General features: G+C 36.4%; 1 protein-coding gene across 2 annotated transcripts; it reads left to right on the top strand.

Moving 5' to 3' along the window:
- Positions 1–14114: 14114 nt before the first annotated feature.
- On the top strand, positions 14115–18216 carry LOC107960332 (uncharacterized). Of its 2 annotated transcripts, none has more exons than XM_016896662.2 (7): positions 14115–14516; positions 14625–14705; positions 14822–14998; positions 16246–16416; positions 16666–16878; positions 16958–17046; positions 17352–18216. In XM_016896662.2, the coding sequence occupies exons 1-7, from the start codon at positions 14429–14431 to the stop codon at positions 18012–18014; spliced, it is 1482 nt and encodes a 493-aa protein (XP_016752151.1). In that variant the 5' UTR covers positions 14115–14428; the 3' UTR covers positions 18015–18216. The 2 variants fall into 2 exon arrangements, with proteins under 2 accessions (XP_016752151.1, XP_016752150.1); XM_016896661.2 differs by having other exon boundaries at positions 17346–18216.
- Positions 18217–19637: the final 1421 nt, after the last annotated feature.

Below are 19637 nucleotides of genomic sequence, written 5' to 3'. Positions count from 1 at the left end.
TAATAAGAAGTATGGGGAATAAAGAAATGGAAAAAGGAAAGGATGTGTGTAATTGTTTCTTCCCCTCCCCATTGCCGTGAAAGTAAGAAAGAAAACAAAGAAAAAAAAAGTGTCCATCTTTCTTCATTTCCCCTTGGCCGAATGTTCTAAGGAAGAAAGAAAAACAAGTTGTGTTCTTTGGTTCTTCTTGGCCGAATTGAAAGGAAGAAGAAGGGAGTGAAGCAATCGGTCATCTTAGGTCACTATTAAGGTAAGGAAGTTTGTACTAGCTTTTGAAATTTTAGTTGATATTGAGTGAGTTATCAAGTGATTTTTGTAAACCATGTTGAAATTTCGATTTTGGGGGTGAGTATGGTTTTCGGCTATAAAAGATTAATAAGGGTGATGATTGTGTTTCATGCTAAACTTAGATGAATAATGGTAGTTGCTCACATCTTGATATCTATGAGTTCCTTTCTTGGTTCTACCATAGACCCCCAAAGTATATGTTTATTAGGTGTTGTTGGAGGTTTATGATAGAAGCTAATGAGTGAGAGTTTGATAGGTACCATGAGGTTAAACTTCATGAGATTGTAAGCTTGTAAGTTGGATGATGAAATTCATGCTTTGTGAAGGTAAAAGGAGTAGAATGAGCATTCGGCCATGAAGAAAAAAAAGAGAGCAAAGGGGGAAATTTATGATGAATTAAGTGTTAAATGGAATGAAAATGATATTATATGGGGGTATGTATATTCGGCCATATGAGTGAATATATAGATGATGTTAAATTTGATTATGTATAATGGACATTAAGATGTGGAACATAAGAAATGTAGTATATGTGGATCTACATGATGTTATAGTTGACATTGTGCATATACACATGCATTCGGCCATCTAATTGAGTATGAAGGTGGTGTTAAATCTAATTGTGATGCCCATTCCGAAGTATATATATACATATATATATACATAAGTATGCCATTCGTGATGTTACCTTTAATTATGTGTGTAATCGACTAAATGGGTAATTAGTGTGGATGGTTGCCGAATATACAAACATACATATGCATGTGTAATTGAATTATGAATGTTTAACAAGATGGTTAAACTAGTGAATTATTGATTAAGCTCAAGGAGCTAAAGGAGGAGAATCAAGCAAAGGCAAAGAAAAGATCACTGAGTAGCCGAGTTGGAACCGTCTTACCCAACACGAGGTAAGTCATTAAGCATGTAGTTGGTATTATTTCAAATGGTCATAATGTTTATGTATTGATGCTGAATGGAATGAATAAATATACATATATATATGCATGTACGTATGTGATGATGAAATTGTTGAATGAAAAGAAAAGAGGTAAGATGTACTGAGTTGTTGATCTCGGCACTAAACGTGCGGGTATAACCATTTATGACCATGAGATTTGGCGCTAAGTGTGCGGGATTGAATTGTACAGCACTAAGTGTGCGATTTGACTATGTTGCACTAAGTGTGCGAAATGAATATGATGCACTAAGTGTGCGAATTGACCATGCGGCACTAAGTGTGCGAGTTTGACTATGTAGCACTAAGTGTGCGATTTGATTACGTAGCACTAAGTGTGCGAGTTGATTATATAGCACTGAGTGTGCGAACTCAATATACATTCGTGAATCATTATGGACACTATGTGTGCGACACCATTGAGTCGATCGCGGACAGCGGATCGGGTAAGTGTCTTGAGTACATGGCTAATAGGTGCTATGCTTATACTTGGTGTTGAGCTCGGTAAGTTTGAACCTATGTGACAAATATACTTGAAGTCACGTACATAAAATTTATCGTAGGATGGGTGAAAGGCCGTTTAGTCGTTTGATTGTAACGAAAATAAATTGATTTATGAAAATGCCTCAATGTCCTATTGATGAGTATATGGAATGTGAATGCATGAATTGATATGAAACTGAATCGATAGGTTGGAGGAACTATGGTATGGTTCGGTATGGATGGAGTAAATTGTCTCGTTCCATTTTGTTTCCTCTTGTGATAATGTTATTGATGGATGGTAGTGCATTGCTTATGACTTACTGAGTTATAAACTCACTCGGTGTTTCCTTGTCACCCATTATAGGTTGCTTGGACTCATCTATTTTTGCGGGGTCAGGCCGTCATCGAAGTCATCACACCGGATAGCAAGTTTTGGTACTTTCTTCTTAGCTGGCTTAGAAGAACATTTTGGCATGTATAAGCTATTACGTTGTGTTTGAACTTTGGCATGTAAACTTTAAGCCATGCGAAAATGGCACGAATGTTCGATTGAGTTGGATCAAGGGTAGGCATGAAATGGACCTAGTTACTTTCGTAACAGATGCTGGCAGCAGCAGTGTCATGAGATTGAAAAATCACTAAAAATAGTAGGAGTGGAATTAATTGATGAATAAATTATGTAATCGAAGCTCGATGAGTCTGTTTTCATGAGGAAGTAACGAAAAGATCATATGGGCAGTATATTAAGAGATAATCAGATTTTTGTGGGACAGGGCCAGAACGGTTTCTGGATTCCCTACTCCGACTTTGGAAATTCATTATAAATTAACCAGAGATAATTAGGGGTCGTACCATATATGTACAGATTCCTCTCTGAGTCTAGTTTTCATAGAAACAAACGGCATCAGTATTGAAGCCCCGTGCAGGGAGATATCCAAGTCGTAATGGGCAAAGGTCAGTGTAGTCGACCCCTGCAATATGGGAGACTTTGACTAATAAACTGTACTAATTGGCCCGACCAAAAATTCTAGAAAAAAAATACATAGATGGGCACATGAGTCTAGTTTCTGGGAAAAATCACGAAATTGATTTTTGAGTTACGAAACTCAAGATATGATTTTTAAAACGACTAGTACACAGATTGGGCAGTGTCTGGAAAATAAATTTTATAAGGGGTTAAGTCAGTTAACACCTCGTGTTCGACTCCGGTGTCGGTTTCGAGTTCGGGGTGTTACATTTGATTGGTATCAGAGCTATGGTTTAGTCGGTTCTAGGACTACCATAGCACGTATGAGTCTAGCTATACATGCCTTAATGTTAATGTTTAAAAGGGTGATGACTTCCGACGGTTGAAATGTTTTTGTTTTGATTAGTAAATGGATCCCGGTGTAGAAAGAACCCTAGCGGATGACGTTGAGAGCGTAGCGGCTGCTCCTGTACAAGGGACGCCGCCTGTTGAACCTCAGTCATCTGCGAATAATCAAGGTGAGGGGGCTAAACAAGCCTCTTTACCATGATGAATGAGTGGGTCGCGCAATATGCCCGAACCAACCCGGCTGTCCAACAATTCCCAAATTTGAATAATCCACCCCAAGAGCCTGTAATGCCATCAGTCGCTGATCCTGTGAGGCTGAGTAAGCCACCTGTAGACTTGATTAGGAAGCGTGGGGCCGAGGAGTTCAAGGCCATAGTAACTGATGATGCTGAAAGGGCCGAGTTCTGGCTTGATAACACCATTCGGGTGTTCGATGAATTGTCATGCACACCTGACGAATGTCTAAAATGTGCTGTATCTTTGTTGCGAGACTCAGCCTACTATTGGTGGAGGACCTTGATTTCCATAGTCCCGAACGAGCGAGTAACTTGGGACTTCTTTCAAACGGAATTCCGAAAGAAATTTATTAGCCAACGGTTCATTGATCAGAAGCGTAAGGAGTTCTTGGAACTCAAGCAAGGCCGTATGACTGTATCTGAATACGAACATGAATTCGTAAGACTCAGTAGGTATGCCCGGGAGTGTGTGGCTGATGAGGTTGCTATGTGCAAAAGATTCGAGGAAGGATTGAATGAAGATTTAAAGCTACTAATGGGTATTCTGGAAATAAAAGAATTCGTAACACTAGTCGAACGAGCCTGCAAGGCGGAAGAACTTGGAAAGGAGAAGAGGAAGGCTGAATTTGAAGCTAGAGATTATCGTAAAAGATCGACGGGTAAAGCTCCGTTCTCAGCTGTAAAGAAGTTCAGGGAGGACATTAATAAGTCGAGGGCGACTGTGGGAATTTCCATCAGGGCAAGACCATCGATGGGCTCCCGAGCTACTTCGGTAGCTAGTGTGGGCAATAACCGTCACGAGAAACCTGAATGTCCCCAATGTGGAAGACGACACCTAGGTGAATGTTGGGGCAAGTCTACTAGCAAGGCCTGTTACGGATGCGGTTCGAAGGACCACTTCATTAGAGATTGCACGGAGCTGGATGAGAAGAATAAGATTCAAGGTGCAAGACCTAGTGGAGTGACATCTAGAGGTAGACCACCGAGAATTTTAGGAGGTAGGGGTGGTAGTCAGAGAGGGGCCTCTAATATGGCTGTTCGAGCCGAGAACCGCACTCCTGCTAGAGCATATGCCATCCGCGCACGAGAGGAGGCATCCTCCCCCGACGTCATCACTGGTACCTTCACTCTCTTTGATACTAATGTGATTGCATTGATTGACCCTGGTTCTACTCATTCATATGTATGCGAAACCTTAGCAACCAGTAAGACTCTACCTGTTGAGTCTACTGAGCTCGTAATTCGAGTATCAAACCCTTTGGGTCAATGCGTACTTGTTGATAAAGTGTGTAAGAAATGCCCTCTAATAATCCGAGAATCCTGTTTTCCGGCCGATTTGATGCTTTTGCCGTTCGACGAGTTTGATGTTATTCTTGGTTTGGATTGGTTAACCGCGCATGATGCGGTTGTGAATTGCAAAAGCAAGACTATCGATTTGAGGTGCGCAAATAACGAAATAATCCGAGTTGAGTCTGCGGACTTAAGGGGGTTGCCAGCTGTAATATCAGCAATGTTGGCCCAGAAATATGTAAGGAAAGGGTGCGAAGCATACCTCGCGTATGTACTTGATGACAAGGAGTTAGAAAAGAAACCCGAATCGGTGCCGGTGGTCTGTGAATACCCGGATGTTTTTCCTGAAGAGTTACCGGGTTTGCCACCTGTTCGGGAGGTAGAGTTTGGCATTGAGCTTGTACCTGGAACTACGCCAATTTCGATCGCTCCGTATCGTATGGCACTAACCGAGTTAAAAGAGTTGAAAGCTCAGTTGCAAGAATTGACGGATAGAGGTTTCGCTCGACCGAGTTTCTCACCTTGGGGTGCACCAGTATTGTTCGTGAAAAAGAAGGACGGAACCATGAGGTTGTGCATTGACTATCGTCAACTGAATAAAGTGACGATAAAGAATAAGTATCCGTTACCGCGTATTGATGATCTGTTCGATCAATTAAAGGGAGCATCGGTGTTTTCAAAGATAGATTTGAGATCGGGTTATTATCAGTTGCGGATTCGAGATTCGGACGTACCCAAAACTGCTTTCAGAACGAGGTACGGTCACTACGAGTTCTTAGTGATGCCGTTCGGGCTCACTAATGCCCCTGCGGTGTTTATGGATTTGATGAATCGGATCTTCAGGCCGTATTTGGATCGGTTCGTAGTTGTGTTTATTGATGACATCTTGGTCTATTCAAGAGATGAGACCGAACATGCTGAGCATCTGAGGCTAGTGTTGCAAATTTTGCGGGATAAGCAGTTATATGCTAAGTTCAGTAAGTGTGAGTTCTGGTTAAGAGAGGTTAGCTTCTTGGGTCATGTGGTATCCGCATCGGGTATTCGAGTTGACCCGAGCAAAATTTCAGCCATACTTAACTGGAAGCCTCCGAGAAATGTTACCGAAGTCCGGAGCTTTCTAGGGCTCGCCGGTTATTACCGATGATTTGTCAAAGGTTTCTCGATGATAGCCACACCAATGACGAAGCTACTTCAGAAGGATGTTAAGTTCGAATGGACGGAGAAATGTCAGAAAAGCTTCGATCATCTGAAAACTCATTTGACTGAAGCTCCAATTTTGGTACAACCCGAATCGGGTAAAGAGTTTGTCATTTATAGTGACGCATCCCTACTTGGGTTGGGTTGCGTATTGATGCAAGAAGGTCGAGTTGTGGCCTATGCGTCGAGACAATTGAAGCCACACGAGAGAAATTATCCGACCCATAATCTCAAACTAGCCGCCATTGTGTTTGCATTGAAAATATGGCGACATTATTTGTTTGGTGAGAAGTGCCATGTGTTTTCGGATCACAAAAGTCTCAAATATTTGATGACTCAACGAGACTTGAATCTGCGACAAAGACGTTGGCTTGAGTTGTTGAAAGATTACGAGCTTGTCATTGATTACCACCCGGGAAAGGCTAATGTGGTTGCGGACGCCTTAAGCCGAAAATCACTGTTTGCTTTGCGAGCGATGAATGTACACTTGTCTGTTCTACCTGACAATGTGTTAGTAGCTGAATTAAAAGCCAAACCATTATTGACTCATCAAATTCGTGAAGCTCAGAAAGTCGATGATGAATTGGTTGCAAAACTAGCTGAGTGTGTTCCGAACAAGGAATCGGAGTTTCAGATTGATGATGATGGTTGTTTGAGGTTTAGAAGTCGTTTGTGTGTTCCAAGGAATTCGGAACTCATTTCGATGATTCTGAACGAAGCCCATTGTAGCCGAATGTCAATTCACCCGGGGAGCACAAAAATGTACAACGACTTGAAACGTCGGTTTTGGTGGCATGGTATGAAACGAGACATCTCCGACTTTGTTTCGAGATGTTTAATATGTCAACAAGTGAAAGCGGAACATCAAGTGCCTTCAGGGTTACTTCAGCCGATCATGATACCCGAGTGGAAATGGGACCGAGTCACAATGGACTTTGTGTCCGGACTGCCATTGTCCGCAAGTAAGAAGGATGCGATTTGGGTTGTTGTTGATAGGCTGACTAAGTCGGCTCACTTTATCCCCGTGCGTACGGATCTTTCATTGGATAAACTAGCCGAATTGTATGTCTCTCAGATTGTGAGATTACATGGAGTACCTATTTCTATCGTGTCGGATAGAGATCCGAGATTCACCTCACGATTTTGGAAGAAATTGCAAGAAGCTTTGGGTACCAAGCTGTATTTTAGCACCGCTTTTCACCCCCAAACCGATGGTCAATCCGAGCGGATAATTCAGATACTTGAGGATATGTTGAGATGTTGCATCCTCGAGTTCAGTAGTTCATGGGAACGGTATTTACCTTTGATTGAATTCGCTTACAACAATAGTTTTCAATCAAGTATTAAGATGGCACCTTATGAGGCTTTGTACGGTCGTAAATGCCGTACGCCATTGTTTTGGACCGAGCTTGGTGAAAGTAAAATTTTCGGAGTTGATTTGATTAAAGATGTCGAACAAAAAGTAAAGGTAATCCGCGAAAGTCTGAAGGTAGCCACAGATCGTCAAAAATCATATGCGGATTTAAAACGAAAGGACATTGAATATCAGGTGGGAGATAAAGTGTTTCTTAAAGTGTCACCTTGGAAGAAGGTACTCAGATTTGGCCGTAAAGGCAAGTTGAGCCCGAGATTCATTGGGCCGTACGAAATTTCCGAACGAGTGGGGCCGGTTGCATATAGATTGATTTTGCCCCCTGAACTTGAAAGGATGCACGATGTCTTTCATGTTTCAATGCTTCGACGTTATAGATCCGATCCGTCACATGTGATTAATCCCTCAGAAGTTAAAATTCAATCTGACTTGAGCTATGAAGAAGAACCGATTCGTATCCTAGCTCGTGAAGTGAAAGAGTTGCGAAATAAAAGGGTTCCGTTGGTTAAGGTGTTGTGGCTCAAACACGGGATCGAGGAAGCAACCTGGGAACCCGAGAGCTCGATGAAAGAACGATATCCAAACCTATTTACCGGTAAGATTTTCGAGGACGAAAATTTCTTAAGTGAGGGAGAGTTGTGACAGCCCAAAATTGACCCTAGTCGGGAAGTGGTTTCGGGACCGCTAAACCGAGTCACCGAAAGGTTTGAATGTGATGTTTATTGTCTAGAATATGTAATCATGAATGTGTGAAAATTTCAAGCGTCGATTTAGTCGATTGCATGTGAATTTAGTCAATAGGACTTATATGAGAAAATTTTAAAATGTGATAGGTCAATGCATGAGGACCTATTAGTGCATGTGGAAGAAAAAGGGGACTTGCATGTCAAATTCCCCCTCCCTAATATGTAGTGGCCGGCCATGCTATGGGTGGAAACATGTTGGGAACATGTTGGCCTAGTGAGGTATGTAGGATAAAATATAATAAGAAGTATGAGGAATAAAGAAATGGAAAAAGGAAAGGATGTGTGTAATTGTTTCTTCCCCTCCCCATTGCCGTGAAAGTAAGAAAGAAAACAAAGAAAAAAAAAGTGTCCATCTTTCTTCATTTCCCCTTGGCCGAATGTTCTAAGGAAGAAAGAAAAACAAGTTGTGTTCTTTGGTTCTTCTTGGCCGAATTGAAAGGAAGAAGAAGGGAGTGAAGCAATCGGTCATCTTAGGTCACTATTAAGGTAAGGAAGTTTGTACTAGCTTTTGAAATTTTAGTTGATATTGAGTGAGTTATCAAGTGATTTTTGTAAACCATGTTGAAATTTCGATTTTGGGGGTGAGTATGGTTTTCGGCTATAAAAGATTAATAAGGGTGATGATTGTGTTTCATGCTAAACTTAGATGAATAATGGTAGTTGCTCACATCTTGATATCTATGAGTTCCTTTCTTGGTTCTACCATAGACCCCCAAAGTATATGTTTATTGGGTGTTGTTGGAGATTTATGATAGAAGCTAATGAGTGAGAGTTTGATAGGTACCATGAGGTTAAACTTCATGAGATTGTAAGCTTGTAAGTTGGATGATGAAATTCATGCTTTGTGAAGGTAAAAGGAGTAGAAGGAGCATTCGGCCATGAAGAAAAAAAAGAGAGCAAAGGGGGAAATTTATGATGAATTAAGTGTTAAATGGAATGAAAATGATATTATATGGGGGTATGTATATTCGGCCATATGAGTGAATATATAGATGATGTTAAATTTGATTATGTATAATGGGCATTAAGATGTGGAACATAAGAAATGTAGTATATGTGGATCTACATGATGTTATAGTTGACATTGTGCATATACACATGCATTCGGCCATCTAATTGAGTATGAAGGTGGTGTTAAATCTAATTGTGATGCCCATTCCGAAGTATATATATACATATATATATACATAAGTATGCCATTCGTGATGTTACCTTTAATTATGTGTGTAATCGACTAAATGGGTAATTAGTGTAGATGGTTGCCGAATATACAAACATACATATGCATGTGTAATTGAATTATGAATGTTTAACAAGATGGTTAAACTAGTGAATTATTGATTAAGCTCAAGGAGCTAAAGGAGGAGAATCAAGCAAAGGCAAAGAAAAGATCACTGAGTAGCCGAGTTGGAACCGTCTTACCCAACACGAGGTAAGTCATTAAGCATGTAGTTGGTATTATTTCAAATGGTCATAATGTTTATGTATTGATGCTGAATGGAATGAATAAATATACATATATATATATATATATGCATGTACGTATGTGATGATGAAATTGTTGAATGAAAAGAAAAGAGGTAAGATGTACTGAGTTGTTGATCTCGGCACTAAACGTGCGGGTATAACCATTTATGACCATGAGATTTGGCGCTAAGTGTGCGGGATTGAATTGTACAGCACTAAGTGTGCGATTTGACTATGTTGCACTAAGTGTGCGAAATGAATATGATGCACTAAGTGTGCGAATTGACCATGCGGCACTAAGTGTGCGAGTTTGACTATGTAGCACTAAGTGTGCGATTTGATTACGTAGCACTAAGTGTGCGAGTTGATTATATAGCACTGAGTGTGCGGACTCAATATACATTCGTGAATCATTATGGACACTATGTGTGCGACACCATTGAGTCGATCGCGGACAGCGGATCGGGTAAGTGTCTTGAGTACATGGCTAATAGGTGCTATGCTTATACTTGGTGTTGAGCTCGGTAAGTTTGAACCTATGTGACAAATATACTTGAAGTCACGTACATAAAATTTATCGTAGGATGGGTGAAAGGCCGTTTAGTCGTTTGATTGTAACGAAAATAAATTGATTTATGAAAATGCCTCAATGTCCTATTGATGAGTATATGGAATGTGAATGCATGAATTGATATGAAACTGAATCGATAGGTTGGAGGAACTATGGTATGGTTCGGTATGGATGGAGTAAATTGTCTCGTTCCATTTTGTTTCCTCTTGTGATAATGTTATTGATGGATGGTAGTGCATTGCTTATGACTTACTGAGTTATAAACTCACTCGGTGTTTCCTTGTCACCCATTATAGGTTGCTTGGACTCATCTATTTTTGCGGGGTCAGGCCGTCATCGAAGTCATCACACCGGATAGCAAGTTTTGGTACTTTCTTCTTAGTTGGCTTAGAAGAACATTTTGGCATGTATAAGCTATTACGTTGTGTTTGAACTTTGGCATGTAAACTTTAAGCCATGCGAAAATGGCACGAATGTTCGATTGAGTTGGATCAAGGGTAGGCATGAAATGGACCTAGTTACTTTCGTAACAGATGCTGGCAGCAGCAGTGTCATGAGATTGAAAAATCACTAAAAATAGTAGGAGTGGAATTAATTGATGAATAAATTATGTAATCGAAGCTCGATGAGTCTGTTTTCATGAGGAAGTAACGAAAAGATCATATGGGCAGTATATTAAGAGATAATCAGATTTTTGTGGGACAGGGCCAGAACGGTTTCTGGATTCCCTGCTCCGACTTTGGAAATTCATTATAAATTAACCAGAGATAATTAGGGGTCGTACCATATATGTACAGATTCCTCTCTGAGTCTAGTTTTCATAGAAACAAACGGCATCAGTATTGAAGCCCCGTGCAGGGAGATATCCAAGTCGTAATGGGCAAAGGTCAGTGTAGTCGACCCCTACAATATGGGAGACTTTGACTAATAAACTGTACTAATTGGCCCGACCAAAAATTCTAGGAAAAAAATACATAGATGGGCACATGAGTCTAGTTTCTGGGAAAAATCACGAAATTGATTTTTGAGTTACGAAACTCAAGATATGATTTTTAAAACGACTAGTACACAGATTGGGCAGTGTCTGGAAAATAAATTTTATAAGGGGTTAAAGTCAGTTAACACCTCGTGTTCGACTCTGGTGTCGGTTTCGGGTTCGGGGTGTTACACCTAACATCATGTCATGGTCAAGAATTTCAAGTAGAATTTCTCTCTTGAATCACTCGAAGAATCTACGGATTTTGTCACAGGAATCAAGGTAATCACCATGTTACCAATATACAAATTTGGGCCTTTTAATTTTGCTTGTGCCATTTGGAACTTTTACTTGAAGAACTAAGACATAGGTATTTATGCTTGGTTGTAAAAGCCTAATAATCTAAATTGTTCTTTCACAGTCTTGCTTTAGCCTTTAAAGGGTAATTCTCTGAAATTTGGATACATCCAGAGTTCAAAATTTTTTTCTTTTCCATTTCATATTTCTCCCCAGTCCCAACCTTAATGCAAGCATACTATTCTAAGAAGTGTATTACCTGAGTGAACAGTTTTTTGTTGCTCCAGGTTTCTTCCTGATTCTTTATATTCGAGTTACAAGTTTTTTAAAGCTTCTTCTGTATGTGGCAAAAATGGTCTGATGCCAAAATGTGAATTTAGCAAAAAGCCTCTAACAGGGTCTTTTGATTTCCATCCTTATGGTTCTCGATGTTTAGTGAGATCATCTTTCTTTAGCAGTCAGTGCCACTATGCGTCTCATGCGTCCCATGCTTCCACTGAGCGGAAATCTAAAAAGACTCTTTTGTATCTTACTTCAAATTCAACTATAGTATCATTTGCTTCTGAATCTTTTTGTTTAATAAGCTAATGTTCTTTTATCAACTGAGTGTAAGTGATAAATGCTTTGCCTCATTCCCAACAAACAAAGGAAGCAATACATCAAACCCAGATTTGTTGTTGGTTTCTGTCGATTTCCTCATAATTCTATTTTCTTTACAATACAAAGTTCATTGATAAAGAAGGGACTTGTTTGATGTTCATTGGATCATGTCTACAATAACTAATTACTAGAATGATTTGAGATTTTATTTTCTTCAACTATTTTCGGGTTTGATTATCAAATAAATTCATGAATTTGTTTGGATTTGATCAAATTGGTCCATCATGGATGTTTGGATTTGATCAAATTGGTTGGTTTAATCAGGAATTGGTTGGGTATCAAGTTAGAAAAGACATCAAATTGGTTGCCTTAGGTTAGGTATCAAGTTGGAAAAGACATCAAATTAGTTGCCTTATGTATTTGTATAAATTGTTGAATTAGGTTAAAAAACTAGTTAATCGGTTTTTAATTTTTATAAATATTATTTTTATAATTTTTTAATAATTTAATTAATTAATTCATTGATAAATTAGTGGTAAAATCAATTTGACTATCGACTTGGTTCTTAAAACTTTTGGCTTGTAACTTTTTGTTAATATATGAATATTATGCTTGGATGTGAAATATAATTCTCAAGTTATTTATTACTTCTAATATTTTGTTTTTTATTGTAGAATAATTAAATTATTTGTTTCACTAATGATATTTTAGCACATTAAATATGTATTGCAATTTAAAAATAATAAAGTAGATTATATATTTTTTATAGTAGTATATATTTTGATTTTTTAAATTCATATAATAATAATTATATTAAGAATGTTATTAAATTATATTTAATAATAATTATGTTAAAATATAGTTAAATTATTTATTATTTTTATTAAATTATTTTCAATAATAATCATATTAAAATTTAATAACAATAATAATAATCATCTACCTAACAAAAATTCTGCTAAGGGTATTCTGATCATTTTAGTTTTTTTCCTTATGCTATTACAACATCATTCCATTGAATCAAACACAATAATACTAGTACAGTTTTATTCCATTTCATTCAACCAAACAGTTGAACTACTGATTACAGCTCTATTTCATTACAACTCTATTCAATTACAGCCTTATTCCATTATAGTGAACCAAACGTATCCTAAAGTTTTATCAGGCGGGTTGTTACATAATCATCCAAATTTGAGCTTAATGTCTAGGCTGAGTTGGAGAGGTTGCAAACTGCAAGTAGTCTACAAAAGTTGACACAAAATTGCATTTGATCAAGATCTAAATAGAGATCAAAACTTTCACATGCTTAAAATATAAAAATTAAACAAATTAATCATAATTAATTAAGAATTAAAATAATAATAATCTAAATATGAAACATAAAATAAAAACTCCATTCAAAATTTTGCATCTTGCGTCTAAAGCTTCAAATGAAAAATCATAGAGGATAAGTGTAATCTTCAACACATAAGATTTTTTATTTATGAGCAAGATCATGCTGACAACGTATTATAAAACTAAAAAGAAGAATGTAAAGATTAAGAGAGAAAGAAAAAATAAAGAAATGAAAGAATGATTCAATTTTCACTTAAGATACAATAAGCTTGTATATGCCCTATATTTATAGGGCTTCAAGTACCATAAATTAAAAAGCAGTAAGGACCAACATTAAGAGCTAACATTAAAATACCCTATAAATGATTTAAGGGTTATAAGATAATGAATTTAGGGGTCATAGACATTTATTCTTTAAGGGTTACGATAGAATATATTTAAGGGAATTATGGATATCTATTTATCAATAGATTTACAACAAAAGCGTATTTTAATAAAAAAAGTAAAAATATATTCCTTAAAAAAGAGTAAAAACATATAATATATTAAAAATTAATATTTGATATAATAAAAGTATATACTTTTATGTATTAAATTTTCTTTATTTTTTTGAATTAATGTATTTTTCATTTTCATCTTACCATTTACAATGATTAATCCTTTTGAGATTAATATCTTTTTAAAAGTTGAAAGTTTTCTCATTAGGTTAAAGTACATTATTAATAAATTTATTTCCTTTAAATGATAAATCATGATATAATATAAAATTATATACTATCAAATATTTTTTTAAAGGTATATACTATCAAATATTAACATATATATTAAATATAATTATAAATCATGAAAATACATTAATCCCGTACTAATACACGAAGATCCAGGTATAACCACATCACGTTGATTTTCTCTCTCTTTCATTGTCACAGCGAGTTCCCTTTACCTCTTTTGCTTTATTATTATTATTATTATTTTCTTGTTGCTTTTCCTCCCTTTTTCTTGTCTCTTTCCCTTTCCTCTTCTTCTACTCACCACTCTACTCTTCACGGTGTCTCAAAAGAAACCAAGAAAAAGAACCATCTTTTCCTATTGTTATTAAAAAAACTAGGAAAAAAATTTGAAAAGCACACTGTTTTACTCTAGCTCAAAGTGTTCATTCACTTTCCTGCAAAAGACCCAGATTCTGAATAGGGTTTTGCATTTCTTCTCAATGTGTAAAGCTTGAATATCCTTACATATCTAAGAGCTCTTTGTTGGGTTTTCTTTTTTTTTTTTTTTTGCTTGAGTGAAAGTGGCAATGGGTAAAAATGTGTTGGTCTTGGGTATTGCTCTTTTGCTTCTTCTTGGAGGTGTCACTTCAGCTCCTACTACTTCTTCACCTGCAAGTAAGTTTCCTAACAAATGAAAAAGCTCGCATTGATTTTGATCTGCTTCTAGATTTAAGATAAATCCTTGCTTTAATGGAAAATGAATTTGATTCTTTGTTCCCGCAGAGATCGTAAGTGGGGTTTTCTCTAATGCCGTGTCTGCTTCTATGAAATGGTTATGGTCACTCAAAGCTACCACTAAAACAGGTTAAGATCTCCGACTATTAGAATTTAGAATTAAAACCCACATTTCCTCTTTTTTTTTTTGGCTTTGAGATTAGCGTCTGATGTGGTAATCTCCATGGTATTTTATGTATGTATAGCAATTACTGGCCGTCCAATGATGAAGTTTGAGGGTGGATACACTGTGGAGACTGTGTTTGATGGAAGTAAGCTTGGGGTTGAACCTCACACTGTTGAGATTTTGCCCAGTGGAGAGCTGCTAATTTTGGACTCTGCTAATAGCAACCTTTATCGGATGTCTAGTTCTTTATCTCTGTGTAAGTGGGGGTTTCTTCTTTCTCGTAGTATTATTCAAATGGTTGGCTTTGTTAATTTTTGTTGCATTTGCATTAGTAATTCAAATTGTTTGCCTTGTTTGGGTAATGCTTTGTTCTTTTAGTGTGATCTTTTCTTACTGAATGTTTCAAGGCTTGTTACTAATAGAAAAAGTTGAGGTATTTGCATCTGTTGGCAGTGAGTCCTGTTGCTGAACCTGCCTCATAAAGGACAGTGCACGTTTAGCTGAGTTGGCATACATTCTCCATTGTCCAAGTGCTGAGTGCAATTTTTTATTTTGATGGTCTTGTTAGAGTTAGAGCAAGTTGTTTCATCTGTCAAGCATTTTAATGTATTTCAAATGCATTTCCATTTCATATATTTGAAAGATGCGGGTTATAGAAATATTTGTAAGTTAGAACTTAGATGAATGGTGCAGATGTTCTACCAATATTTTATAAAATATTGTTACATTTTTCTTCAAATAAATTGGAAACAAATAGATCTTTCACTAAGAGCATTTACATCATTTTGAGGATTATAACATTTTCAACTTGGTAACTTGGGAATGCTGTAAACTGTGAATATTTTGTATATATCATAGACGTTTGGCGAGTTCAATGGAATGTAAACTTATCGTGCTTCTACTCAGTTTTTATTCTTCTTAGGTTATTTTGATGTCTTAACCAGTCATTGCAAATTTTTTAGATAAAGATTCTGTCGTTACTCTTTTCTCTCTGCACTGCATGCGTATTACCCTATTACGATGTTACCAGGAACTCAGATCAGTCTGGACAAGGAATGATAATTAGAACTTAAATCACTACTAATATGAAACCTAATTTAGGGGTAATAGGAATAAAATACAATTTATTAGAACATTGAATGTATTTCTGGAACTTAGATATATAGTTTTTGTGTTTATATAATTAAATAAGTCTAAATAGATGAATAAATTCTGAAGTTTGTGAATTGTTTGTATAACTCAAATTTATGATGAAACTACATGCTGTGGGATCATTATTCTTACTGAATTGGATCCCTAGTGTTCCTTTATTGGGATCATGCATACCAATACAAAAATGGCTAGGGAGATGGCGGCTTGTGGTAACAGAGCCCTATTAAGATTGATTACATGTAAGGTTCTGGTATTCACTCAATCAATTCCACAGTCATGCTGTTGTCTTGAGTTGTCCATAGAAAAGTCTTTTCTTGTAAATATTTCATTTAAATTGTGGGAGAAATGCAGATAGTAGACCAAGGCTGGTTGCTGGATCCCCGGAAGGTCACCCTGGACATGTAGATGGGAAGCTGAGAGAGGCAAGGATGAACCATCCGAAAGGGCTAGCAGTAGATGATAGAGGGAATATTTATATTGCAGACACTATGAACATGGCAATCAGGAAGATAAGCGATGCAGGTAAGCAATGTAAATTACTGAGTTTCCTGAAAGAGGAATTGCTAATCACTTGTTATTTTGACGTAAGTATGCAAGTTTTATATCCTTCATTCTTCTTGCATCTTACTTCTGTGCATCGCATTTTCCTCTTTTTCTCAAAATTATTTATAGGATCACTATTTGGCAAGCTTTGTATTTGTCATCATGTTAAACTTTTGCAATGTCTTAAAATTCTCAAAGGATTGCTTATACAAGTGAAATCCTCTTCAGGTGTTACGACAATTGCTGGTGGGAAATTGACCCGGGGAGGGGGACATGTAGATGGACCAAGTGAAGATGCAAAGTTTTCTAACGATTTTGATGTAGTCTATGTTGGAAGCAGTTGCTCTCTTCTTGTGATAGATAGAGGAAACCGAGCGATTAGAGAGATTCAACTACATTTTGATGACTGTGCCTATCAGTATGGAAGTGGTTTTCCTCTTGGTAAATTAATTCACCTAAATTTGATCTTCATTAGTTTTCGATATTGGAGGTTTACACATTGTAATATCTGTCATTGCAGGAATTGCTGTTCTTGTTGCTGCTGGCTTCTTTGGTTACATGCTAGCTTTGCTGCAGCGTAGAGTGGGCACCATTGTATCAACCCAGAAAGTGAGTATTCAGTATTATTATTCATATACAAATCCTTTACCTGTGATTCTCATCTAGAATATTTTAACTCGACTTTTGCTTTGGCTGAATATTGTATATAAAAATAGCATCTCCGTAAGTGTTCCTCAATCATAAGCTCTTGTTCCATAACATAAGAGCATAGATGCTTTGAGATTAAAATTTGACCCAACATAAGAACAGCAAACATTCTTGTTTTTAACTGGAAATTCTGGATGATGTTTCTGTTGCTTTTATAAAAGAAAATGAAATCTTTTAACATTTGTTCTATACTCATGAAGGATCAGGATTCAGTTAAAGTAGATGCTGCTGTATCGAGTCCATATCAGAAACCGCTGAAATCAGTCAGGCCACCTTTAATTCCGACGGAAGATGAACAAGAGAAGCACGAAGAAGGCTTCTTTGGATCCCTCGGGAAGCTTTTTGTCAATGGTGGTGTTTCTGCTTTGGAAATTTTCAGAAGCGTACTTCCCGGTTTTAGAAAGGAGCCACCAAACTATCAATATCAGAGCCAGCACCAGCAACAACTGAAGCACACAATGCCATGGGCTGCACAAGAGAGCTTTGTCATACCAGATGAAGATGATCCTCCATCAATTGATACTCGAACCCCCACTCCACGCAAAACATACCCTTTCATGTCCAAAGATGCTGACAAACTCCATCAGTTGCGTCAAAGCCCGGCCTTCTACAATGGATGGGATGTTGATATGCAACAGCAGCAGCAGCAGAAACAGCATCATCATCATCATCGCCATCAGACGTCTACCCCACATACAGTCTATGAGCAAAGCCATGAGAAAACCAATGAGATAATATTTGGAGCAGTTCAAGATCAAGAAGGGAAGCGTGAAGCTGTGGTCATAAGGCCGATCGATTATGGAGACAAAACGTACTATCATCAAAATTTCCGGTTCCGGTCAAATTTGGGTTACAATGGTGGCTATTAAATACACAACAGAGATTTTGCGAGTTCTTACCTCATTCAAAGCTTTATGTTGGTCCATAAAAATTTAGGATATAATAGTAGTTAAGATTTGTGTCTGGTCTTGTCATGCAGCTCGGTGTTACTTAAGGTTCACTTTCAGCTGGCCTAAATTTTGTAAGGCTACTGGTATTATAATATCATGAAACTCTCTTCTCTCTGATTCATTCTCTAGCATGTTCTCTTAATTCACAAACATGGCTAAAAGTAGTCACATTTTAGGCTTTTTGCACACCAGCACTGCACGTGATCTTATATTATTTTAAGATTTATGCCCTTTTTTGGTGGAAGAATTTAAAAACAATGTATGCTTATTGCTTAAAACAATAATGTTACTTTAGACCGTTGAAGATCCATAATGTTTTAGTGTTTAGGAAAGGATTATTATTATATAATAGACGCATGTTATACTCACAATTCATATAAATAATTCTGATAACCTTACAATCCCTCAAATGAGGCAGACAGACAAACAAGTATTCCAATACCATAATTCTTTAAGTCACTGCAGGACTTTTTCATTAATACTTTAATGCTTACTTTTTAACTAATGTAGATTCTCAGACACATGAAACGACATAAATTTGAAGTGATACAAGATTTTAAATATCTGCCTATGCTAGTGTTCTTATTTTAACATCTTCAGTATTTCTTTTTTTCATTTTGGATCGCTTCTTTAATTCGTTATATTAAAATACCAATTTAATTTTATAAACTTGTAATATTTTGTTTTATATCACTCCCTTTTTATTATATATTCTTTTCATTACACAATTCGCATAGGTATCAACATGAAATACGTGTCTAATACATCACCGAAAATTAGGATAAGCACTCGTGATTTATCCAAGTTGTATTTCATTTTTTATGCATAAGCATATCAAAATTATTGAATAGGTTAATTTTTTTTATATAAATACAAATATGATATATGTATTAATGTCTTGTATTAATCTTTTCTTTTAATGCAGTATTAATCTTGTTTGTTGTATTATTTTATGTCTATAATGTCGTACTCAATATATTTTTGTGCACAAAATTATTATATAGAAGAAAAAGGGAATGAAAGAAGAAAGAGAAACAACTTTGTTGCAGAGAAATGAAAATCAAGACATACGAGTGTAGGCTGCACGTGCGTTAGGCATTTATCTTTAAATCATTTCGATTAATTAAAATTGTTAAAATAGTAATTACAAAAAAATTACAAAAATGTGTATTTTTTTTCAATTTTATATTAGTGTAGCTTTAGATGCTTTTATATTTCTTGTTCAAATAATTTTTTAATCAGTAATAATATAGTTGAATTTATTAATGTAATTTTATTTTTATATATAATTTTTTTAATCAATCTGTGTCTATTTTATCTATTAAGAATACATTCCAAAATTATATTTAATAGCTAAAAATTTTATGAATAACAAAGTGGAGGGATCCACTTACATTGTGTAAAACTAATTAGTTTTACATAATTTTCTAGTGTTTAATTAAAATTAATATATGGATAAAGTTAAAATTGTTATAGAAAAATTAATAAAACAATAAATGAAAGTGGATGAAAATACAAGAGAATTTTTTTCGTATTTTTTTA

This window comes from Gossypium hirsutum, chromosome A05 (genome assembly GCF_007990345.1).
Source record: "Gossypium hirsutum isolate 1008001.06 chromosome A05, Gossypium_hirsutum_v2.1, whole genome shotgun sequence".
Lineage (NCBI taxonomy): Eukaryota > Viridiplantae > Streptophyta > Magnoliopsida > Malvales > Malvaceae > Gossypium > Gossypium hirsutum.
The sequence above is the reverse complement of the archived record's forward strand: the minus strand, read 5'-3'. Positions and strand labels throughout refer to the sequence as shown.

Coding starts and splice junctions, on each gene's coding strand:
- LOC107960332 (XM_016896661.2), top strand. CDS start 14,429: ATGGGTAAAAATGTGTTGGTCTTGGGTATTGCTCTTTTGCTTCTTCTT. Junction 14,706..14,821: donor CAAAGCTACCACTAAAACAG/GTTAAGATCTCC, acceptor ATGTATGTATAG/CAATTACTGGCCGTCCAATG. Junction 17,047..17,345: donor CCATTGTATCAACCCAGAAA/GTGAGTATTCAG, acceptor ATACTCATGAAG/GATCAGGATTCAGTTAAAGT.